This window comes from Micropterus salmoides, unplaced genomic scaffold (genome assembly GCF_014851395.1).
Source record: "Micropterus salmoides isolate LMB-PRFRI ecotype aquatic unplaced genomic scaffold, ASM1485139v1 Ms_hic_scaffold_9, whole genome shotgun sequence".
Lineage (NCBI taxonomy): Eukaryota > Metazoa > Chordata > Actinopteri > Centrarchiformes > Centrarchidae > Micropterus > Micropterus salmoides.
Window position 1 is genome coordinate 4481933 of NW_024044681.1, and position 25500 is coordinate 4507432.

Sequence of the window (25500 nt, forward strand, 5' to 3'; positions counted from 1 at the left end):
TAGGCAATTAGCAAGACACCCCCGATAAAGGAGTGGTTCTGCAGGTGGTGACCACAGACCACTTCTCAGTTCCTGTGCTTCCTGGCTGATGTTTTGGCGCTGCTTTCACTCTAGTGGTAGCACGAGACGGAGTCTACAACCCACACAAGTGGCTCAGGTAGTGCAGCTCATCCAGGATGGCACATCAATGCGAGCTGTGGCAAGAAGGTTTGCTGTGTCTGTCAGCGTAGCGTCCAGAGCACGGAGGCGCTACCAGGAGACAGGCCAGTACATCAGGAGACGTGGAGGAGGCCGTAGGAGGGCAACGACCCAGCAGCAGGACCGCTACCTCTGCCTTTGTGCAAGGAGGAGCAGGAGGAGCACTGCCAGAGCCCTGCAAAATGACCTCCAGCAGGCCACAAATGTGCACGTGTCTGCTCAAACGGTCAGAAACAGACTCCATGAGGGTGGTACGAGGGCCCGACGTCCACAGGAGGGGGTTGTGCTTACAGCCCAACACCGTGCAGGACGTTCGCCAGAGAACACCAAGATTGGCAAATTCGCCACTGGCGCCCTGTGCTCTTCACAGATGAAAGCAGGTTCACACTGAGCACATGTGACAGACGTGACAGAGTCTGGAGACGCTGTGGAGAACGTTCTGCTGCCTGCAACATCCTCCAGCATGACCGGTTTGGAGGTGGGTCAGTAATGGTGTGGGGTGGCATTTCTTTGGGGGGCCGCACAGCCCTCCATGTGCTCGCCAGAGGTAGCCTGACTGCCATTAGGTACCGAGATGAGATCCTCAGACCCCTTGTGAGACCATATGCTGGTGCGGTTGGCCCTGGGTTCCTCCTAATGCAACACAATGCTAGACCTCATGTGGCTGGAGTGTCAGCAGTTCCTGCAAGAGGAAGGCATTGATGCTATGGACCGGCCCGCCCGTTCCCCAGACCTGAATCCAACTGAGCACATCTGGGACATCATGTCTCGCTCCATCCACCAACGCCGCGTTGCACCACAGACTGCTTTAGTCCAGGTCTGGGAGGAGGTCCCTCAGGAGACCATCCGCCACCTCATCAGGAGCCCAGGCGTTGTAGGGAGGTCATGCAGGCACGTGGAGGCCACAAACACTACTGAGCCTCATTTTGACTTGTTTTAAGGACATCAAAGTTGGATCGGCCTGTAGTTTGGTTTTCCACTTTGATTTTGAGTGTGACTCCAAATCCAGACCTCCATGGGTTGATAAATTTTGATTTTGTTGTCAGCGTATTCAACTATATAAAGAAAGGAGTATTTAATGAGATTATTTCATTCATTCAGATCTAGGATGTGTTATTTTAGTGTTCCCTTTATTTCTTTGAGCAGTGCATTATTTTCCTGAATGAGTAAATGAGCCAGTATGATATTTCTGTCTCAGTGGGTTAATTGTGTGCTCTGGATCTACTTTTAGGACTTGTGTGCTAATGTTAGGGTTCCAGTGTGGCACAGACCTGATCCTCTCCTCTTCTGTCCCCCCAGTGGTCCCGTTAAACATCTGCATGCTGAACATCTGGGGACGGAAGATCAGTCTGATGGTGCTGCAGCTGCTGTCGGCCATTTTGTTCATGTTGGTCAACATCTGCACCACCATGTAAGAACTTTAGAGACGACTTCTGGAAACAGGTTTATAAAGTCCTCCCGTCTCACTGTGTGCAGGTTTATGAGGACCTCCTGTGTGACTGGGTCCAGGTTTATGTGGTCCTTGAGTCTAACTGGGTCCAGGTTTATAAAGACCTCCTGTCCCTGTTTATCTCTCCAGGTTTGGGTTCACGGTGTTGCTGTTCCTGCTCCGGTCTCTGGTCTCCATGAACTTTAATGTGGTTTATATTTACACCGCTGAGGTAAGTCTAAGTCTGCTGGTTTTAGTGGAGGTGTGTATTGATCCAGGTCTCAGGTAACAGGTGTTCTTTGTCTCTCAGGTGTATCCCACTGTGGCTCGGTCTCTGGGGATGGGCTTCTGTACGTCGTTCAGTCGTATCGGAGGAATGATCGCTCCGTTCATCGCTCAGGTGGGTTCACCGTCCTGACCAGAATCCCCTCAGGTGAGTCTTCAGGTGTTTCTGCTGCTGACGTCACTCTGTGTGTCCTTCAGGTGTTGATGTCTCAGTCAGTGATTCAGGCTCTCACTCCGTTCGCTGTGGCCTGTGGAGTCTGCGCTATCGGAAACTTTCTGCTGCCTATAGAAACTAAAGGACGAGCTCTGCTGGTGAGAAACGCATCGCTGTTTCTTCTTTGTACAAAACTTTATTTTAACTTTGTACAAACTTTATTTCCTCTTTGTACAAACTTTATACAAACTTTATTTTAACTTTGTACAAACTTTATTTTAACTTTGTACAAACTTTATTTCCTCTTTGTACAAACTTTATACAAACTTTATTTTAACTTTGTACAAACTGTATTTCCTCTTTGTACAAACTGTATTTCCTCTTTGTACAAACTTTATTTTAACTTTGTACAAACTTTATTTTAACTTTGTACAAACTGTATTTCCCCTTTGTACAAACTTTATACAAACTTTATTTCAACCTTGTACAAACTGTATTTCCTCTTTGTACAAACTTTATACAAACTTTATTTCAACCTTGTACAAACTGTATTTCCTCTTTGTACAAACTTTATACAAACTTTATTTCAACCTTGTACAAACTTTATTTCCTCTTGGGACAAACTTTATTTCCTCTTGGGACAAACTTTATTTTAACTTTGTACAAACTTTTTTTTAACTTTATTTCCTCTTTGTACAAACTTTATTTCCTCTTTGTACAAACTGTATTTTAACTTTGTACAAACTTTTTTTTAACTTTATTTCCTCTTTGTACAAACTTTATTTCCTCTTTGTACAAACTTTATTTTAACTTTGTACAAACTTTTTTTTAACTTTATTTCCTCTTTGTACAAACTTTATTTTAACTTTTCCTCTTTGTACAAACTTTATTTTAACTTTGTACAAACTTTATTTCCTCTTTGTACAAACTTTATTTTTACTTTGTACAAACTTTTTTTAACTTTATTTCCTCTTTGTACAAACTTTATTTTAACTTTTCCTCTTTGTACAAACTTTATTTCCTCTTTGTACAAACTTTATTTCCTCTTTGTACAAACTTTATTTTAACTTTTCCTCTTTGTACAAACTTTATTTCCTCTTTGGACAAACTTTATTTCCTCTTGGACAAACTTTATTTTAACTTTGTTTCCCCTTTGTACAAACTTTGTTTTCTCTTTGTACAAACTTTATTTTAACTTTTCCTCTTTGTACAAACTTTATTTTAACTTTATTTCCTCTTTGTACAAACTTTATTTTAACTTTGTTTCCCCTTTGTACAAACTTTGTTTTCTCTTTGTACAAACTTTATTTGAACTTTTCCTCTTTTACAAACTTTATTTTAACTTTGTTTCCTCTTTGTACAAACTTTATTTTAGTTTTATTTTAACTTTGTACAAACTTTGTACAAACTGTATTTCCTCTTTGTAAAAACTGTATTTCCTCTTTGTACAAACTTTATACAAACTTTATACAAACTTTATTTCAACAATGTACAAACTTTATTTCCTCTTTGTACAAACTTTATTTCCTCTTTGTACAAACTTTATTTTAACTTTGTACAAACTTTTTTTTAACTTTATTTCCTCTTTGGACAAACTTTATTTTCTCTTTGGACAAACTTTATTTTAACTTTGTTTCCTCTTTGGACAAACTTTATTTTAACTTTGTTTCCTCTTTGGACAAACTTTATTTTAACTTTTCCTCTTTGGACAAACTTTATTTTAACTTTATACAAACTTTATTTCCTCTTTGTACAAACTTTATTTTAACTTTGTACAAACTTTATTTCCTCTTTGTACAAACTTTATTTTAACTTTGTACAAACTTTTTTTTAACTTTATTTCCTCTTTGGACAAACTTTATTTCCTCTTTGTACAAACTTTATTTTAACTTTGTTTCCCCTTTGTACAAACTTTGTTTTCTCTTTTTACAAACTTTATTTGAACTTTTCCTCTTTGTACAAACTTTATTTTAACTTTATTTACTCTTTGTACAAACTATATTTTAACTTTATTTACTCTTTGTACAAACTATATTTTAACTTTATTTACTCTTGTCCAAACTTTTTTTTAACTTTGTTTTCTTCTTGTACAAACTTTATTTTAACTTTTTCCAAACTTTATTTAAACTTTGTACAAACCTTTTTAACTTTGTTTCCTCTTCCTGCAAACTGTATTTTAACTTTTTTCCTCTTTGTACAAACCTTATTTTAACTTTAATTTAACTTTGTTTATTCCTCTTTTTTTCAGCAAAACTCCTGATGACTTCTCCAAACAAAGTGTCTGTTACTGTTTGTCGTTTTATCGTTGTTAAGTCTGAAATATGAAGATATTAAATGTGTTACTGACATCAGCTTGTCCTGTTCATCATTACGAGACATCGAACCCACTCTGCTGGATGTTTCTCAGACGTTTGTGACTGAGTGTGAGAATGTGGGGAGGTGATTGACATGGTGTTAGAGGCTGCTCCTGGCTCTGATTTGTTGTTTTGATCATCAGGAGCCTGATCACCTGTCTCGGGTACTGCAGTCAGAATACAGGGACAGTTTCAGCAAATATAACCGTCATTTCTTTCTCTGCTGCAGCTTTAAAGTGTTTTTTAAAATGTTTTTTAGATTTTCTTTTACAGACCCAATAGATTTCTAAATATAGTGCTCTACCAATGGTTCAGATATTGCCTATGATGAAAAGACCAAATACATGTAAATATAAAAAAAACGTTAGAAAACATCAAGTAACATGGTTCATTTTTGCGGAAATAAATACAAACATACAGTAAAAAAATCATTGTGATATAATGTTTTTATTAAATATATGAATATGATATTAAATGTGAATGTTTTTGAGTCATTTTATTTCACAAAAATTGTAAATTTATTATCTTCATCACTACCTGTAAATGACAACTCAACCGTTTTGGTCCAGCAGGTTTCTAAACATTACAAAATCATAATATGCTGAAATAATTTCATAATGTCTACAAGAAAGAAGTTTAGAATTTTGTAGTAAGTACTCAGTGGAGGCTTTGCTGTAACGAGGTGAACTGAAAAAGCTTACCTTCCAAAGACACAGTACAACAAAACTAGTACAGCAGGACATTAAAGGGGGATTATGACATGTTGACTGACCTGATGATGGCGCTACAGTTCATCCTGAGGGGGGACATGAAGGTCTGAAGCACATTTAATCACTATCCATCCAACAGAGAGCCCTACAGTCAGACATCAACACCACCTGCAGAGAATAAACCCTGTTATTCAGGTCAGACGATGCAGGAGCTTCAGTGTAGTGGCTCTGACAGCCTGATGGTGGCACTGCTGAGTCTGCAGACGAGGATGATCTCTGGCTCCTGAACTGCTTACCTTAATCCCATTAGCTCAGACACTCAGATTACAGATTACTGTCTGTCCACAGGGGGCGGGCCTCCATTGACCCCGCCCCCTGACCTCAGACTGTGTGTGTGTGTGTGATTAAAGTGGATTTAGACGTTGACTGGCAGCAGATGAAGATGGACGGCAGCTCTGAGAGACGTGAGTACTGATTTACCTCTGAACATTAGATCTGTGATTCAGCAGATCAGTTTACTCACAGGGTCAGGGTCTTTAATAAACCTGTTCTAGATCAGTTTACTCACAGGGTCAGGGTCTTTAATAAACCTGTTCTAGATCAGTTTACTCACAGGGTCAGGGTCTTTAATAAACCTGTTCTAGATCTGCTGACAGGACCAGGGTCTTTAATAAACCTAGATCAGTTTACTGACAGGGTCAGGGTCTCGTCCTCCTGTCCTGGCAGATCGTGTTCCAGGTCTGTTCTTCACCTTTAGAGGTAGAAACATTAACAGGATTCTGTATTGTCTCATTTACTCTAGTAATAATATTAATATTATAAATACACAGAAGAAACATACTGCCTCTCGTCATTACTTTGTGTTTCATTTTTACTGGTTTGTGTCGTTGGCCTGAGTTCCTGTTCTGGTTCTGGTCTCTGTGAGTCTGCCTGAAGGACTGTGTGTGTGTGCGTTGGTGCTTGGTACTGATGGATCTGTTCTGAATGAACCTCTTTGTTTCTGTTCACACTGACTGTGAACATGTCGGTCATGTGACCTGGACACAGTGACTTCATTATGACACGTGCTAAAAGCTGCAGCTGCCAGCTGCACGTCAGGAAGCAAAAGTTGTTTCCAGAATTTTGTAGTTGAATCTCAGCTCAAGGTCCACTAGCTTTTGACCGAATCACACCGTCTTCAACTGCAGACTGTTTGAGCTGCTGTTATTTAAGGTTGGATGATGTTTAAAGACATCAGACTGAGTTACCTTTTCAGGTGTTCTGATGAAACAGATACCACCATGTTAGAAGTCTAAGCACTCAGGATTACAGTACAGACATGTTATCATCAAGAAGTACTACTACTCCTAATACGCATAATATTTTATCAGTTGATCACAGATGCTTCATATGTTATATTTAACTAATAATCCAGCTATTCAATGAATGTCTGCTGTAAAAATTACAATATCTAGTATTGTAGAAAGTCATAAAGTGAAAATATTCAATTGATAAAGAAAAGTAAAAGTACGTCACATTTGTACTTCAGAAAATCCATTTCTGTTGCTCCTGTGGACAGAACAGGTGTGTTTTAAATGACAGAGCAGGACGTCTGGACGTCGTCTTTATTACATGTTTGACTGGTTCATGAATGTGAAGCAGCATTTTAATGTTGTGAACACAAATTCTCTTCCCCTTGATGTTCGCAGTAGCGACTGTTTGTTGACTTTTAAAACGCGTCTTAAGACACATCTTTTTATACAAGCTTTTTTATAACATGTTGTACTGAGTTTTTAATGCATTTTATCTGTATGCGGCTTGTTTGTTGTGTGTATTGTTTTATGCAGTGATGAGTGATGAGTGAGGTGACCTTGGGTGTTATGAAAGGCGCCATTAAATAAGATGCATTATTATTATTATTATTATTATTATTAGATACTTTCTGTTGTTGGGTAGTAGAAGTACCTGAAAGTAGGTTAATGGTTCAGTTTATTGATCCATTACAACATAAAAAGTACTGACAAAGCAACGCTGATACAAAATACAGGAAATAAATACCCATATATACTACAGTATGTAGCAGTACTGTGTAAAAGTACTGCAATTGAGTACATGTACATAATTACCTTAACAGATCTGTGCAACGTTTCAGGGTGAATCTTCTCTCTGACGACCTGGAGTCTGCCAGTGACATTATCAGCAGGTGACTCCCTTCCCATGGTGCCCTGCAGCCTCCGGGGTCGCCATGGGAGACGAGTCTTACCCAGAATGCCGAGCTCAGGAGCTGTTTGACGAGTTTGTGTCAGCGTCGACCTGCAGGGCGACGCTGAGGTCCTTCAGCCAGCTGTGTGACCATCTGCAGCTGGACCAGAGCGCCGCCGAGAGGCCTCTGTACCGGACCATCAAGTGCCGCCTCAACTACTGGAGGGCCAACGCTCTGTGGGCCAAACTGGACCGAAGGGCCGGCCAGCAGGAGTACCAGAGGGCCCGGGTCTGCAGCAACACCACCGTATGTTCATATATGCTGTGGTGACATCACAGTGATGTCACTGCAGGTGTAAAGGTGCTGCTAAGTTCCTTTTTTCGAGGCTAACCGTCTCGTTTAAAATAAAGTAGAGCAACCAGTTAGCTTTGATCAGGGAACTATAAATTAGTAGAACAGCCCTTTAAGAAAACCACTGAGGGCCTCTGATTGGTCACCTGATGTCTTCTCTCTCTCTGATTGGTCAGTGCGTGATTATCGGGGCGGGGCCCTGTGGTTTGAGGACGGCGGTGGAGCTGAGCTTCATGGGAGCTCGGGTGGTGCTGCTGGAGAAGAGAGACTCCTTCTCCAGGAACAACGTGCTCCACCTGTGGCCCTTCACCATCCACGACCTGCGGGGCCTCGGGGCCAAAAAGTTCTACGGGAAGTTCTGTGCCGGCTCCATCGACCACATCAGTGAGTCTGTGATCCGTCACTCTTGTACGATCTGAACAGCTGGATCCTCCAAACAGCACCACCTGTTTCCTGTCTGCAGGTATCCGTCAGCTGCAGCTGGTCCTCCTGAAGGTCGCCTTACTGCTGGGGGTCCAAGTCCACGTCAACGTGGAGTTTAAGAACCTGGTGGAGCCGCCGGAGGATCAGCACAGGCACAGTGAGAACATTGGTTCTTTTGATCAGCAGCTGGTTTCTGGGATTGATTATTAAAACTAGAGAAAACTTTCTGCAGCTTAAGAGTTAAAACTGTCAGGTGACCTGTTCAGTTGAAGAGTAAGAGATGTAAGCAAGCTCTTTGTCTACCTGCTTCCTTTATCACCCACGTACCTGTCTGCATGTCCACCTGTCTGCAGAGGTGGGCTGGAGGATGGAGGTGAGTCCAAAGTCTCATCCTCTCAATCAGCTGGAGTTTGATGTCATCATTGGAGCAGACGGACGCAGGAACACACTACCAGGTACGCCGACATCCTGAAGTCCAGCTTACTCTGGTGAAAGCTAAGAAAGACTCGACTGCTGAGTCTGAAGTCAGGGACAGACACGGCTGAAGAGGATAAACCCTCTGACTGTCTCTCAACGTGACCTTTTGGAGTATTCTATCTTGCTCAAGAAATATTATGTTTTCATGTTAAATTCAGTCTTATAATCTGATATGATTACAGTGTTAAGAACAGTAAACTTAAAACCTTCCCCCTGACAGTGGTCCCAGTAATCTCCCTTTAACCGTCTGAACAGGTTTCAGGCGTAAAGAATTCAGAGGGAAGCTGGCCATCGCCATCACAGCCAACTTTAAAAACAGAAACACCACCGCTGAGGCCAAAGTGGAGGAGATCAGCGGGGTGGCTTTCATCTTCAACCAGAGGTTCTTTCAGGAACTACGGCAGGAAACTGGTATGACATCATATCCTGTCCGGTTTCATGTGCTGAGGAACAGAAATGTATTAACCATCATGTTCTTACATTTCTTTCAGGGATCGATCTGGAGAACATTGTGTACTACAAAGATGACACTCACTACTTTGTAATGACGGCAAAGAAACAGAGTCTGTTGGAGAAGGGGTCATCATCCAGGTAAACTCACACACCTAGAACAGAGCAACACAGACTGAGAGAACAGAGACGAGATCAGAGAAAAATCGAGCATGCCGTTAGATCAGGCAGGCAACGAAATCAAGCTCAGCTCTCAATCATAGGATAGGAGCCCATGTCATGTCAAGCCCACATCAGCTGACAGCTCAGCTGATTTCCCTCCTAGCATTCATTGGCAAAGCCATACAAGGCGCCGAATTTAAGCCACCAGCCTGCTTGTAACCCGCCGCCTCCAAGCCACATGCTCCGATAGGCATGTGGAAGGGCAGGGAGGTGCTCTCCCCGCCTCAGGGATGACGTCCCAGAACAGTCACAACGCCAAACTACTGCAAGCAAATAAAGTGTTTGATGAAGTTCTGACTGAAATACCTGGTCCTCCTCCATCAGGATTTTGCAGACACCGCGCAGCTCCTCTCTCGTGGGAACGTAGATCAGAATGCGTTGCAAGCATATGCCCGCGAGGCAGCCAACTTCTCCACCAATCACCAGCTGCCATCGCTGGACTTCGCCATAAATCACTACGGTCAGCCGGACGTCGCCATGTTCGATTTCACCTGCATGTACGCATCAGAGAACGCCGCAATGGTTCGTCAGCGACACGGACACCAGCTGCTGGTCACACTTGTGGGGGACAGTCTGCTGGAGGTGAGACAGGTGGAGAGACAGTCAAAAGAGACTCATAAAAGTTCAAAAATTAAATTCTGAGGTGATTATGTGTGTGCGTCCTTCCTCCTGTCTGTCTTCCTGTCTGTCTTCCTCTCTGTCCTCCTGTCTGTCTTCCTGTCTGTCTTCCTCTTTGTCCTCCTGTCTATCCTCCGGTCTGTCCTCCTCTATGTCTTCCTCTCTGTCCTCCTGTCTGTCTATCCTCCTGTCTGTCCTCCTGTCTGTCTTCCTGCCTGTCCTCTTGTATGTCCTGCTGTCTGTCCTCCTGTGTGTCCTGCTGTCTGTCTTCCTGTCTGTCTTCCTGTCTGTCCTCCTGTCTGTCTTTCTGTCTGTCCTCTTGTGTGTCCTCCTCTCTGTCCTGCTGTCTGTCTTCCTGTCTGTCCTGCTGTATGTCTTCTTCTCTGTCCTGCTCTCTGTCTTCCTGTCTGTCCTCCTGCCTTTCCTGCTCTCTGTCTTCCTGTCTATCCTGCTGTCTGTCTTCCTGTCTGTACTGCTGTCTCTCCTCCTGTCTGTCCTGCTCTCTGTCTTCCTGTCTGTCCTCCTGCCTGTCCTGCTCTCTGTCTTCCTGTCTGTCCTGCTGTCTGTCTTCCTCTCTGTACTGCTGTCTGTCCTCCTGTCTGTTTGTCTTCCTGTCTGTCCTCCTGCCTGTCCTGCTGTCTGTCTTCCTGTCTGTCTTCCTCTCTGTCCTGCTGTCTGTCTTCTTGTCTGTCCTCCTGTCTGTCTTCCTGTCTGTCCTCTTGTGTGTCCTCCTGCCTGTCCTGCTTTCTGTCTTCCTCTCTGTCCTCTTGTGTGTCCTCCTGCCTGTCCTGCTGTCTGTCTTCCTCTCTGTCCTGCTGTCTGTCTTCTTGTCTGTCTTCCTGTCTGTCCTCCTGCCTGTCCTGCTCTCTGTCTTCCTGTCTGTCCTGCTGTCTGTCTTCCTCTCTGTACTGCTGTCTCTCCTCCTGTCTGTCCTGCTCTCTGTCTTCCTGTCTGTCCTGCTGTCTGTCTTCCTCTCTGTACTGCTGTCTGTCCTCCTGTCTGTTTGTCTTCCTGTCTGTCCTCCTGCCTGTCCTGCTGTCTGTCTTCCTGTCTGTCTTCCTCTCTGTCCTGCTGTCTGTCTTCTTGTCTGTCCTCCTGTCTGTCTTCCTGTCTGTCCTCTTGTGTGTCCTCCTGCCTGTCCTGCTTTCTGTCTTCCTCTCTGTCCTCTTGTGTGTCCTCCTGCCTGTCCTGCTGTCTGTCTTCCTCTCTGTCCTGCTGTCTGTCTTCTTGTCTGTCTTCCTGTCTGTCCTCCTGCCTGTCCTGCTCTCTGTCTTCCTGTCTGTCCTGCTGTCTGTCTTCCTCTCTGTACTGCTGTCTCTCCTCCTGTCTGTCCTGCTCTCTGTCTTCCTGTCTGTCCTGCTGTCTGTCTTCCTCTCTGTACTGCTGTCTCTCCTCCTGTCTGTCTGTCTTCCTGTCTGTCCTCTTGTGTGTCCTCCTGCCTGTCCTGCTTTCTGTCTTCCTCTCTGTCCTCTTGTGTGTCCTCCTGTCTGTCCTGCTGTCTATCTTCCTGTCTGTCTTCCTGCCTGTCCTCCTGCCTGTCCTGCTGTCTGTCTTCCTCTCTGTCCTGCTGTCTGTCTTCTTGTCTGTCTTCCTGTCTGTCCTGCTGTCTGTCTTCCTCTCTGTACTGCTGTCTCTCCTCCTGTCTGTCCTGCTCTCTGTCTTCCTGTCTGTCCTCCTGCCTGTCCTGCTCTCTGTCTTCCTGTCTGTCCTGCTGTCTGTCTTCCTCTCTGTACTGCTGTCTCTCCTCCTCTCTGTCCTGCTGTCTGTCTTCTTGTCTGTCTTCCTGTCTGTCCTCCTGTCTGTCCTGCTGTCTGTCTTCCTCTCTGTCCTCCTGTCTGTCTGCAGCCCTTCTGGCCGATGGGGACAGGAATAGCTCGAGGGTTTCTGGCAGCTCTGGATTCAGCCTGGATGATACGAAGTTGGGCCCAAGGCGGAGCTCCTCTGGACATCCTGGCAGACAGGTAAACAGTACATGCACACCTGAACATGAAACACCTGCTGCTATCAGAGACAGGTGATCTGTGGTCCGGTAGTGCCGACATGTCTGTATCTCTGTCCCTCAGAGAGAGTGTGTACCGTCTCCTCGCTCAGACGACTCCAGAAAACCTGCAGAAGAACTTCAGTCTGTTTACAGTCGATCCAGCGACCAGATACCTGAACATCAACCGTTTGCTCACAACACCTGCTCAGGCACACACGCATCACTTTCACACTCATGTCCTGGAGATGTACCGTAACCACTACCTGCCTAATCCTGAACCCTAACCAGGTCTTTACTCTAAAGTTGGAGTGGTTTTCTTCTTCTTACAGGTGAGACATCTGGTGGACACTGGAGAAGAGGCGGGGCTAAACACAGACTGTGGTGACATCACCCGTGTGCCGTCACCCAGATTCCCCAGACAGAGTGAGTTCAGGTCGTCTTCCTGTTTGTTACAACTCGCACTTTAGTTTCAGTAACGCTGTTATATCTCGTCCTCTCTGATAGGTTCTTTCTCTCAGTCCAATAAGCTGCTGAGTTGGTGTCAGGAGCAGACTCGTGGTTATCGCGGTGTTGACGTTAGAGACCTGACTACTTCCTGGAAGAGTGGCCTCGCTCTCTGTGCCCTGATTCATCGATATCGACCTGATCTGATGTAAAACTGATAATCAGCTGATAAAGATAATTCACTGAAACTGATCAAACTTCCCATCTTTCCGTCTTCACATGTTCTTGACATGTCGTCTGCCTGACTTCCTGTCTGTCCTCAGTGACTTTGAGTCTCTGGATGAGTCGTCGGTGGAAGAAAACACTCGTCTGGGCTTCGACGTGGCTGAACGGGAGTTTGGGATTTCTCCTCTGATGACGGTGGAAGAAATGTCGTCTGTAGGAGAACCGGACTCTCTGTCTGTGGTGATGTACCTGAGTCAGTTCTACCAGCTGCTCAAAGACACACCGCCCCCTGCTGGTGAGACTCCACATCTCCTGAAATCACACTGGACAAGACTGTTTAACCCAAAAAAGAAAAGTGAAAACAGACTAATGATAAAACAAGTCCTGCACGCAGACAGTGATTCTAAACAAAGAGAAAATACTGTTGAAAGAACACATTGAAACTTAAAAAGTTAGACTTCCACGACTTCCTGAGCTGCCTGTGTGACGTTTAAGCTCCCAAGTGCCTTCCCTCCCGCTCCCCTACAGCGCCAACAGTGTGCAACGCTAGCTAACATTAGCTTAGAAATGGAGTGCGCTAACGTCAATAAACAACCGCCACCCACCACAACACAGCGTACGACGTCAAAGCTAACCTTGTGAAATACACTGTGGCTTTAGCTGGCACCATGCAGCATGGCTGGGTTGCAGCTAGCTGGCTAGCCTTAGTTTGTTTGCTAGCTAACATTATCGCTAGCAAAATACTGTCTTGAGTGCATAATTGAGGTGGGTTAGGTCCAAGCTCGGCTCGTGCAGCTCTTCCTGGGCCCATCGTAGCGGTGGCGTTTGGTCCGGCTGGTCTGGTGCTCAGAAGAAGTCTGTGGCGGTCTTAGGGTCCGCTGCTCTAAATCCAATTCCTGCGCTTCCTTTTCCGACGTTGACCAGTGTACTTCTGTCCCACACAGCCCTGGCCCAATTTAACCCATGAAAATCAACAATAGCTTTCTACTAGCTCAGAGCGATGCAAGGCTGGGCCAACCTTAGCTTAGCTTAGCTTACAGTTAGCTAGTTGGCTAACTTTTGGCTTTAAGAAAAAAGACATTTAATCGAATAAAAACTTACAGAAAAAGACTGAAGAAGACTGTAAAATTTGTGCAAAACATTCCTTAGCAAAGAAAAAAGACAAAAGACTCCAAATTAGTCTTAAAAATTATTTTTGTTATTATTATTATTAAAACAGTTTTCAGTGAGGAACTGCACAGATTCAAAGACTGATCTGAGATAAAAGCAGGTCCAACATGTAGACTTCCTCAGCATGTGATAAGATGATGATTCCCCTCTTGTTCAGTTTCAGGTTGTCTGAGTCAGAGTTCTGACCTGAGATCAGCTCTCATCACTCCGGCCTCCCTCCTCAGCAGACTGGGACTCAGCCCATCCAGAAAGAGGAACCCAAAGGTCTCTGTGGTTCTTCATCATTCTCAAGTTCTTTATTTGTCACATGCACAACATGTTCTCCTCAACAATGCTCATGCTAAACAGTGGTGCCCTTTGCACAGTAGTGCTGGGATGATGATGATGATGATGATGATGATGTAGTACATGTTAGTTTAACAGTTGTAGTATAATATAAATACGTGTACTGTGATGTGTGCAGGTCTAAACAGGTAGGTCCCTGTTGAGCCTGCTCTGTCTGCCTTTGTGGTCGTGTTGCTGTGGCAAGTCCAGGTCAGGTCCTCGCTGATGTGGACCCAAAGGAACATAAAGCTTTTGATCCTCCCCACGATATCCCGCTGAGGGAAAGGGGGAATGTCTGTCCCTGTTGTCCACAATCAGCTCCTTTGTTTTGCTGACGTTGAGATGGAAGTTCAGGATCCAGTCACAGGGGGCACTGTGGAGTCCCAGGTCTCTGAGCTTGGTGACAAGCTCGGAGCCCACAGAGGTGTTGAACTGTCCAGCTGGGAGTCTGGGGGGTTAGGGTGGAGGTGTCGTGAGTCAGGGAGGGAGGAGGTGATGAAGGTTTTGACTAACCCCTCAAAGCACTTCATGATGGTGGAGGTGAGGGCTGCTGGGTGGAAGTCGGTCAGAGTGGTCGGGACCTTTTGGGGACAATGGTAGTAGGTCTTTAAACATGGGGACAACAGACCGGAGCAGTGACGGATTGGAAACGTCTGTGAAGACCTCCAACCGTTGAGAGCTCGGCCAGGTATGCCATCAGGTCCAGGTGACTTGTTTGATGCTGTTGAAGGATCTGCACACGTCGGCGGGCAGGGGTCCGGGGTCGGGGGCCTTTGTTCCTCCTTCTTGTTTGTGGATTGTGGTTAAAAGTGTTGTTGTGGATGATATGACAGACAAATATGGCGCTCGAGACAGCCTCAGTCTGTCTTTCTGTCCTGTTTGCTGTTAACCTCTGGGCGTCTCTACAGGAGCAGAAAGACGCTCGTGGTAAAAGGAGGAAGACCAGCGGGCCGTGTCGAGAGCAGCAGGAGGTCAGTGTTCCACCACAGTTTGTTTCTTATGACAAAAGATTCACAAAGAAAAAACCTTTGAATTAAAGAAAAGGTTTACAAGATGGAAAGAAAATGAACAAAAAGAAACGTTTTAAATGAATAAATGCAGCGATGAGAGGAACTCTTCTGAACCACAAATATATTCCCAGATTTAGTGCTCAGGTCAGTGTTCGGCTTCATGAAGATAAAGGTCAGCTGTTCGTCTCCATGTTTCCTGTTTAAATAAAGTTTTTGTTTCCAGTCATGTGACCGCAACGGGGATGTCGACCGCCAGGAGTATGAAGAGGCGTTTGTGGGCGGGTCCAGTCGCTCCAGAGTGCGTCTGATGGCCAATCAGCTGCAGGCGAAGCTGGACGAGAGCTCTACTTCCTGCAGGAGTTCTTCTTCTGCTGCTGCAGCTTTACGCCGCCAGGTGAGGTCACAGCGACGTCACACAGACAGGTGTCTGATCCAGGATCAATAATATTTCACCTCCAGCCCATCAGATCAGGCTGCTGCAGTTTATTTAATGAATGTTTGAGTGTGTGACAGCGTCAGAGTCCTGCAGCTGATTTATTGAGCTATCAGACAGCAGCTGTAAAAGCTCTAGATGTCACATCACAGATAAGAATGATTTGATCATTGATAACGCTGTGTGTGACTCCGGCCAGCAGGGGGAGCTGTTGTCCAGCCTTTCCCCCCGCCACAGTCTCCGGACCCTCAGCCGGCTGCAGATCCGCTTCACACGTCGTCATGGAGACCGGTAAAGATTGGTAGTCAGTAGAAACCAGTAGAAACAGATGAAGCCTCGTTCTTCTCCTCTCTGCTCAGTGACCTCACCTGTCAGATGAAAATTTAAAGTCTCAGAAACATTTAACCTTTCAGCTCTGAGCTCAGGATGAGCTTCACTCTTTACTGTTTTACACTTACAGAACTTAAATGAAACAGATACTTCCTGAAAGTCCACCAGACCTGAGTGGAAGCTTCCTGAGGATTTTACAGAAACAGATTAAAACAGTTTTTAGATTCAACATGAAACTGGGTCCACTGGATCAGGTCCCAGGTGTAACGCTGCAGTGATGGAGGCTTCATATTATACTGATCATACAGTCAGTAATACAGAGCCAGTCAGAAGGTTTATAACAGCCGCCATGTTTGTAGTTCTTCTGTAAGTCTCAGTAGTTCATGTCCAGTGAAAAACCTTCAATGGAACAAAATAATGAACCAAACTCCTTCATTTAATTGTTCATTTCAGATCTGAAATGTCTGTTTTGGTGACGGAAATGTTGTTTTTAACTGTTGTTCCATTGAAGGTTTTTCACTGGACTGTACATGTAGTGGGGTAGAAGTATAAAGTAACAGAAAATACTGCATTCAGAGTACTTGTACACATGTAAACGTCCGTCTGTCCTCCTGCTTGTCTCTGTGCAAACATCTCTTCAGAGGAAACGAACTCTTCAGCAGGAACAGATGAGTTTTCGGTTCAAAGAGAAGATCAAGTCTCAGTCTGCTCTCAGTGAGGAGGAGCAGGTACAGAGCTGCAGTGCATGCTGTGTATCCGTGGTGGTGTTAGTGTAGAGTTCTGTTTGTGTTGTTGTTGTCCATCGTGTCCTCAGGCTGAAGCAGAGTGGCAGCAGTTGTCTTGACCTTGATTCAGGACTGGAAGCTGCAGCAGCTCTGCAGGCTGCAACCATGTGATGCGTCTGCAGATCAATACCAGAGTGTCCTCACATGAATACTTTCTATTGAAGAGAGAAGAGCTGACTTCAGATCAGCCTGCAGCTCTAACCCCATCTGCTGACTCCACTGAACTTTACCATCCTCCTTTATTAATACTTTATTAAACTAAGAGCGTCTAACGGCTGCAGGTCTGCGTCACAGCGGCCTGAAGGCTCCTGACAGCACCGATGCAGCGTGTTTTACTTTGTTCTGAGAGAGTTTGAATTCTGCTTTCTCAGATAATCCCTGTATTAATATTTGTATTGTGTAATTATTACACAATACAAATATTATAAAATTATTATTGTAATTATTATTAGTATTTGTGGAATACTGTGTTCATAAAGTAAAAAAACTCACTGGCTGCCATCAATGTACAGAACGTATCGGATTCTGACAGGAACCTTCACACACGGCCTTCTTATTGGATCCAACGTCTGGATCCTTGGTGGCTGAATCATTCCCATGATTCATTGCACACCAATGAATCATAGGAAAGGTTTGGAATTTCTCTGAAGAAGAAAATATGGCGCCCCCAAACAGAACGGCTTCTCTGTCGGTGTTGGGTTCTAATGAAATGTCTCTCTGTCTGATCCCAGTGTCTGCAGATGTACACAGGTGGAGTGAGCTCATTGGCCGAGCAGGTGGCTAATCGCATTCAGAGTCAGGGGGAAGTGAATCTGGTAAGTATCTGATTGATCTGAAAATATTTACAACCTGATCTGTGTTTGGTGAAATGTCTGTGAAGATCCAGCTCAGAGCTCGGTTTCTTTTTAGGACGTTTCAGGAAGTGATTTCAAATCTGCGACTGATTCTACAAATACTGTCAATACCCCAGAGTACCAATACCCCAGAGTACCAATAACACAGAGTATCAATACCCCAGAGTACCAATAACACAGAGTATCAATACCCCAGAGTATCAAAAACACAGAATATCAATAACATAGAGTATCAATACCCCAGAGTATCAATACCCCAGAGTATCAATAACACAGAATATCAATACCCCAGAGTATCAATAACACAGAATATCAATACCCCAGAGTACCAATAACACAGAATATCAATACCCCAGAGTACCAATAACACAGAGTATCAATACCCCAGAGTATCAATAACACAGAGTACCAATAACACAGAATATCAATAACATAGAGTATCAATACCCCAGAGTATCAATACCCCAGAGTACCAATAACACAGAGTATCAATACCCCAGAGTATCAATACCCCAGAGTGTCAATAACACAGAATATCAATAACATAGAGTATCAATACCCCAGAGTATCAATACCCCAGAGTACCAATAACACAGATATCAATACCCCAGAGTATCAATAACACAGAGTACCAATAACACAGAATATCAATAACATAGAGTATCAATACCCCAGAGTATCAATACCCCAGAGTACCAATAACACAGAGTATCAATACCCCAGAGTATCAATAACACAGAATATCAATAACACAGAGTATCAATACCCCAGAGTACCAATAACACAGAGTATCAATAACACAGAGGATCAATAACACAGAGTATTAATAAACAGAGTATCAATAACATAGAGTATCAATACCCCAGAGTATCAATACCCCAGAGTACCAATAACACAGAGTATCAATACCCCAGAGTATCAATAACACAGAATATCAATAACATAGAGTATCAAACCCCAGAGGACCAATAACACAGAGTATCAATAACACAGAGTATTAATAACACAGAGTATCAATAACATAGAGTATCAATACCCCAGAGTACCAATAACACAGAGTATCAATACCTCAGAGTATCAATAACACAGAATATCAATAACATAGAGTATCAATACCCCAGAGTACCAATAACACAGAGTATCAATAACACAGAGGATCAATTACACAGAGTATTAATAACACAGAGTATCAATAACGTAGAGTATCAATACCCCAGAGTACCAATAACACAGAGTATCAATAACATAGAGTATCAATACCCCACAGTATCAATAACACAGAGTATCAATAACACAAAGTATCAATAACACAGTATCAATAACACAGAGTATCAATACCCCACAGTATCAATACCCCAAAGTATCAATACCCCAGAGTACCAATAACACAGAGTATCAATACCCCACAGTATCAATACCCCAAAGTATCAATACCCCAGAGTACCAATAACACAGAGTATCAATAACATAGAGTATCAATACCCCACAGTATCAATAACACAGAGTATCAATAACATAGAGTATCAATACCCCACAGTATCAATAACACAGAGTATCAATAACACAAAGTATCAATAACACAGTATCAATAACACAGAGTATCAATATCCCACAGTATCAATAACACAGAGTATCAGTAACATAGAGTATCAATAACATAGAGTATCAATACCCCACAGTATCAATAACACAGAGTATCAATAACACAGAGTATCAATACCCCACAGTATCAATAACACAGAGTATCAATACCCCACAGTATCAATACCCCAAAGTATCAATACCCCAGAGTACCAATAACACAGAGTATCAATACCCCACAGTATCAATAACACAGAGTATCAATAACATAGAGTATCAACACCCCACAGTATCAATAACACAGAGTATCAATAACACAAAGTATCAATACTCCACAGTATCAATAACACAGAGTATCACTACCCCAGAGTATCAATACCCCAGAGTATCAATACCCCAGAGTACCAATAACACAGAGTATCAATACCCCAGAGGACCAATACCCCAGAGTATCAATAACCCAGAGGACCAATACCCCAGAGTATCGATACCCCAGAGTATCGATAACATAGAGTATCAATACCCCACAGTATCAATAACACAGAGTATCATAACATAGAGTATCAATACCCCACAGTATCAATAACACAGAGTATCAATAACATAGAGTATCAATACCCCACAGTATCAATAACACAGAGTATCAATAACACAGAGTATCAATACCCCACAGTATCAATACCCCAAAGTATCAATACCCCAGAGTACCAATAACACAGAGTATCAATACCCCACAGTATCAATACCCCAAAGTATCAATACCCCAGAGTACCAATAACACAGAGTATCAATACCCCACAGTATCAATACCCCAAAGTATCAATACCCCAGAGTACCAATAACACAGAGTATCAATAACATAGAGTATCAATACCCCACAGTATCAATAACACAGAGTATCAATAACATAGAGTATCAATACCCCACAGTATCAATAACACAGAGTATCAATAACACAAAGTATCAATAACACAGTATCAATAACACAGAGTATCAATACCCACAGTATCAATACCCCAAAGTATCAATACCCCAGAGTACCAATAACACAGAGTATCAATACCCCACAGTATCAATACCCCAAAGTATCAATACCCCAGAGTACCAATAACACAGAGTATCAATAACATAGAGTATCAATACCCCACAGTATCAATAACACAGAGTATCAATAACATAGAGTATCAATACCCCACAGTATCAATAACACAGAGTATCAATAACACAAAGTATCAATAACACAGTATCAATAACACAGAGTATCAATATCCCACAGTATCAATAACACAGAGTATCAGTAACATAGAGTATCAATAACATAGAGTATCAATACCCCACAGTATCAATAACACAGAGTATCAATAACACAGAGTATCAATACCCCACAGTATCAATAACACAGAGTATCAATACCCCACAGTATCAATACCCCAAAGTAACAATACCCCAGAGTACCAATAACACAGAGTATCAATACCCCACAGTATCAATAACACAGAGTATCAATAACATAGAGTATCAACACCCCACAGTATCAATAACACAGAGTATCAATAACACAAAGTATCAATACTCCACAGTATCAATAACACAGAGTATCACTACCCCAGAGTATCAATACCCCAGAGTATCAATACCCCAGAGTACCAATAACACAGAGTATCAATACCCCAGAGGACCAATACCCAGAGTATCAATAACCCAGAGGACCAATACCCCAGAGTATCGATACCCCAGAGTATCGATACCCCAGCGTATCAATACCCCAGCGTATCAATACCCCAGAGTATGAATAACGCAGAGTATCGATACCCCAGCGTATCAATACCCCAGAGTATCAATACCCCAGAGTATTGATACCCCAGCGTATCAATACCCCAGCGTATCAATACCCCAGAGTATCAATGACCCAGAGTATCGATACCCCAGCGTATCAATAACACAGAGTATCACTACCCCAGAGTATCAATACCCCAGAGTATCAATACCCCAGAGTACCAATAACACAGAGTATCAATACCCCAGAGGACCAATACCCCAGAGTATCAATAACCCAGAGGACCAATACCCCAGAGTATCGATACCCCAGAGTATCGATACCCCAGCGTATCAATACCCCAGCGTATCAATACCCCAGAGTATCAATGACCCAGAGTATCGATACCTCAGTGTATCAATACCCCAGAGTATCAATAACCCAGAGTATCGATACCCCAGCGTATCAATACCCCAGAGTATCAATACCCCAGAGTATCAATAACCCAGAGGACCAATACCCCAGAGTATCGATACCCCAGAGTATCAATACCCCAGAGTATCAATAACCCAGAGTATCGATACCTCAGCGTATTAATACCCCAGAGTATCAATAACCCAGAGTATCGATACCCCAGCGTATCAATACCCCAGAGTATCAATAACCCAGAGTACCAATAACCCAGTGTGTCTGTGTGTCTCAGTCCTCAGGCTGCAGCGATGTCTGTTTCTTCTGTCAGAGGAAAGTTTACCTGATGGAGCGTTTGAGTGCCGAAGGTTTATTCTTCCATCGCAGTTGCTTCCAGTGTTTCCACTGCAGCACCACACTGAGGCTGGCTGCATACGCCTTCGACCAGCACACAGGTGAGGTTCACCATCACCACCGTCACTATCACCACCACCATCACTATCACTACCACCATCACCACCACCACCATAACTAGTACCACCATCACCACACCACCACCACCACCACCACCATCACCACACCACCACCACCACCACCATCACCACACCACCACCACCACCACCACCACCACCACCATCACCACCACCACCACCACCACCATCACCATCACCACACCACCACCACCATCACCCCCGTCACTATCACTACCACTATCACTACCATTCACTATCACTACCACCATCACCACACCACCACCACCACCACCATCACCATCATCACCATCACCACACCACCATCACCACCACCACCACCATCATCACCATCATCACCATCACCACACCACCACCACCACCATCACCCCCGTCACTATCACTACCACTATCACTACCATTCACTATCACTAACACGATCACCACACCACCACCACTACCACCATCACCACACCACCACCACCACCACCATCACCATTGTCACTATCAATACCACCACCACTACCCCCATCACTTTCACTACCACTATTGCTACCACCATCGCTACCACCACCATCATCACCATCACCACACCACCAACATCACTATGACCACCACTACCATCATCACCATCACCACCATCACAACAACCACCACCACCACCATCACTATCACCACCATCACCACACCACCACCACCATCACCACACCACCATCACCACACCACCACCATCATCACCATCACCACACCACCACCACCATCACTACACCACCACCACCACCATCATCACCATCACCACACCACCACCACCATCACCCCCGTCACTATCACTACCACTATCACTACCATTCACTATCACTACCACGATCACCACACCACCACCACCATCACCATCATCACCATCACCACCACCACCACCATTATCACCATCACCACACCACCACCACCATCACTACACCACCACCACCACCACCACCATCACAACAACCACCACCACCACCATCACTATCACTATCACCACCATCACCACACCACCACCACCATCACCACACCACCACCATCATCACTATAACCACTACTACCATCATCACCACCATCACAACAACCACCACCACCACCATCACTATCACCACCATCCCAACAACCACCACCACCACAACAACCAACACCATCATCATCATCACCACCATCACCACCACAACCACCACCATCACAACAACCGCCACCACATGGTGGTTCACATACCTTTTCCTTCGACTGTGTACATGAACAGAACAAGGGTTTTTATTCTTTATTGATTTCTGTCTCTGTCAGCAGCTGAGTTAAAACAGCCTGAGGATCAGTGAACTCATGATATGTGTTTAAATCTGATATCAGATATTTCTAAATATACAGATATCAGAGAGCAGCAGGTGTAACGAGCTCTCAGCTGTCAGTTATGCGACCACATGTGTCGCTGGGTGACCACATGATGCCGTCATGTGACCTTAGTGTGCAGTTAGAGCCCGGAGCATCACCTCCACATGCCGCAGTATTTTTACCCCATAAAGCTGGCATTGTGCATCTGATTAAAGCCCTCAGCAGCCAATCAGAGCGGAGGTTGGGGCATGTTTGAATGTTGGTATAAAAGCGGCCTGAAGTTGAGTCTGTGTGAACGTCTGCTGTCTCCTCAGCGAGGTTCTACTGTCTCCACCACCTGGACGCTCGTCTGAACGCTGTGAGGCAGAGAGCGAGCGACAGAGCGACTGCACAACCCACGCCACCTGTGAGCAAACCTCCTTTACTTATACCTAATATTACTCATGTTACTGTGTACTTCTACTGCGTTTCAGAGGCACACGTGGTACTTTTTACTGCATGTGTTTAACAGCTACTTTAAGGTTTAACTCATCACAGAGTACTTTTGTTCTGAGTGCAGTACTTTTACTTTAAAACACCTCAGTACTTCTGTGTTGCTGCGATGTTCAGGTGGTTACCAGGACGACCCAAGTTACTGATCACTCAGACTGGGTGTGTTTGTTTCCCTCACAGGCGTCTCTGGGCTCAGCCCCATCACTCTCCTCTGCAGACTCTCTGATGACCGCTGGTCGTCGTCGCTCTTCAGGTGAGTTCACGTCACCTGCCTCGCCCTTTCAGTTTCATACCTGTTCACACTGAACATGCTCCTTAAACTGGAATCAATGTGGGCTTTAGTGTGTGTGTGTTTCTGTGTGTGTGTGTGTGTGTGTGCGGCTGTGTTGGTGTGTTTGCAGTTGTTTCTGTGATGGTGGCGACGCCTGAGAGGATCGAGCTGGAAAACTACCGCCGGAGCTCGACGAAGATGGAGACGGAGCTGCTGGAGGAGCCTGAGGGCCCCGAGGAGCCCGAGGAGGTCTCTGAGGAGACCCTGAACCGGTTCAACCTGAGCCTGGACGAGAAAATCAACCACAGGTCCAGGTGAGAGTCAACCCCGTATGGAAGGTCTAAGTTAAACTGCATTTGTAACTTTAAACATCTCAATTTTAAATGTTAAAATCATGTTTGACTTTATAATTCAAAATCATAATAAACATCAAAATTATAACTTTTTATGGCATCATTCATCAAAACTAATCAGAAGGATGTTTTTGATTTTGTTGGCAGTATTGGTCAGAGCTATTTAACCCCAGATAAATTAATAATTAATAAATATGCCTATGAAATAAAACCTGGAATAAATAAATGAGGCAATAAATATATTTTAAAAATATAATAAATAAATAGCTTTTTAATTTAAAAAGGAGCTTTTTCAAAGGATTTTTATATTTCATAAGCCCACATTCCCCGAAATCAATAAAAATCCTTTGTCTGTGATTTCAGTTCAGAGTCTGAGATGGAGGAGGACGAGGAGGAGGACAGCGGTCGCCCTCGAGTGGCTTCAGAGGAGGCCAGAGCTTCATGGGGGGAAGCTCTGAAGCTCCACCTGAAGGACGAGGAGGAGGAGGAGGAGGGGGAGGAGGAGGAGGAGGAGGAGGAGGAGGAGGATGAGGATGAGGAGGAGGAGGAGGACGAGGACGAGGAGGAGGGGGAGGGGGACGAGGACGAGGAGGACGAGGACGAGGAGGAGGAGGTAGATGAAGAAGAAGGAAGCAGTGAGGTGCAGTCCAGTGATGGTGAGTCAGTTTTTGTGTTACCTGCTTTCTGTCTGTAGTTTGAGTCCTCTGCTGGTTGTTGTTGTTGTTGTTGTTGTTGTTGTTGTTGTTGTTGTGTTTTCTTATGATGTTGTGATGTCGTGCTGTGTCTCCCCCTGCTGGTAGAGGGGGAGTACAGCCCCTGGGACATGGAGCGACGCTCGGGCTTGTGGCTCCTGTTAGAGGAGGAGACAGGTAGAATCCAAACTTACCAAACTACATTCATAAAAACATGAAATTTAGATGAGCATCACCGCATTAACACACAGCATTAAGCTGATTTCTGTGCTGTCATGTGACCATTTTAACAACACAAATATTATTTTAACCAGCTGCAGATCAGCTGTTTGTTTAACACGGTTTGTTTTTTTTCATCCTGAGGGTCGCAGTAGCAAAGAAACACTGAGAGGAAAAGGCTGATTTTTTCTGTAATCACTGGGGGAAAATAATCTTGATCCCTCACCAATATGTGTTACAAATGGAGGTGTGGAGGAAGAGGAGGCTGTTTGCCTAATCACAGACACTGAGCATTATGGGAAATGTAGGATCCAGTGTTTTATAGTCAGGAGTCACCACCTCAGCCCCCCAACACCCCCACAATACAACACCTGAAAGAAAGAATAGTTTATATTTATGTTGCTGTTTGAAAGCCTTTTGCACTTGGCTTCTATAATCTACCTGCCATGTGTAAACTCACCGCGTTGTTTCTTTCTTTTTTTCCTGGTAC

The 25500-nt window shown here is 44.2% G+C and overlaps 2 protein-coding genes across 3 annotated transcripts in view; both read left to right on the forward strand.

The window, feature by feature from the left end:
- Nucleotides 1–4417, forward strand: part of LOC119895515 (putative transporter SVOPL) — an 11841-nt gene extending 7424 nt beyond the window's left edge. For both annotated transcript variants that reach the window (XM_038708678.1, XM_038708679.1), the window contains exons 11-15: nucleotides 1498–1609; nucleotides 1778–1859; nucleotides 1938–2027; nucleotides 2111–2224; nucleotides 4315–4417. In XM_038708678.1, coding sequence (XP_038564606.1) covers nucleotides 1498–1609; nucleotides 1778–1859; nucleotides 1938–2027; nucleotides 2111–2224; nucleotides 4315–4326 — 410 coding nt within the window. In that variant the 3' untranslated portion in view covers nucleotides 4327–4417. The remainder of the gene's footprint in view (nucleotides 1–1497; nucleotides 1610–1777; nucleotides 1860–1937; nucleotides 2028–2110; nucleotides 2225–4314) is intronic.
- Nucleotides 4418–4907: 490 nt separating this feature from the next.
- LOC119895533 (protein-methionine sulfoxide oxidase mical3b-like) lies at nucleotides 4908–25474 on the forward strand. Its single transcript, XM_038708711.1, has 23 exons — nucleotides 4908–5594; nucleotides 7262–7618; nucleotides 7840–8047; nucleotides 8127–8243; nucleotides 8440–8541; nucleotides 8819–8974; nucleotides 9055–9142; nucleotides 9547–9817; nucleotides 11699–11814; nucleotides 11917–12043; nucleotides 12164–12257; nucleotides 12339–12486; nucleotides 12602–12798; nucleotides 13831–13937; nucleotides 14906–14968; nucleotides 15231–15401; nucleotides 17287–17370; nucleotides 21450–21609; nucleotides 23298–23389; nucleotides 23656–23728; nucleotides 23877–24060; nucleotides 24463–24755; nucleotides 24900–25474. The coding sequence occupies exons 2-23, from the start codon at nucleotides 7355–7357 to the stop codon at nucleotides 25007–25009; spliced, it is 3225 nt and encodes a 1074-aa protein (XP_038564639.1). The 5' UTR covers nucleotides 4908–5594; nucleotides 7262–7354; the 3' UTR covers nucleotides 25010–25474.
- Nucleotides 25475–25500: the final 26 nt, after the last annotated feature.

What these genes read in the sequence shown, in the direction of transcription:
- LOC119895533 (XM_038708711.1), top strand. Translation starts at nt 7,355, where the DNA reads ATGGGAGACGAGTCTTACCCAGAATGCCGAGCTCAGGAGCTGTTTGAC. An exon ending in CGGCTCCATCGACCACATCA is followed by an intron (nt 8,048 to 8,126) that starts GTGAGTCTGTGA and finishes TCCTGTCTGCAG; the next exon opens with GTATCCGTCAGCTGCAGCTG. An exon ending in TGGTCGTCGTCGCTCTTCAG is followed by an intron (nt 23,729 to 23,876) that starts GTGAGTTCACGT and finishes GTGTGTTTGCAG; the next exon opens with TTGTTTCTGTGATGGTGGCG.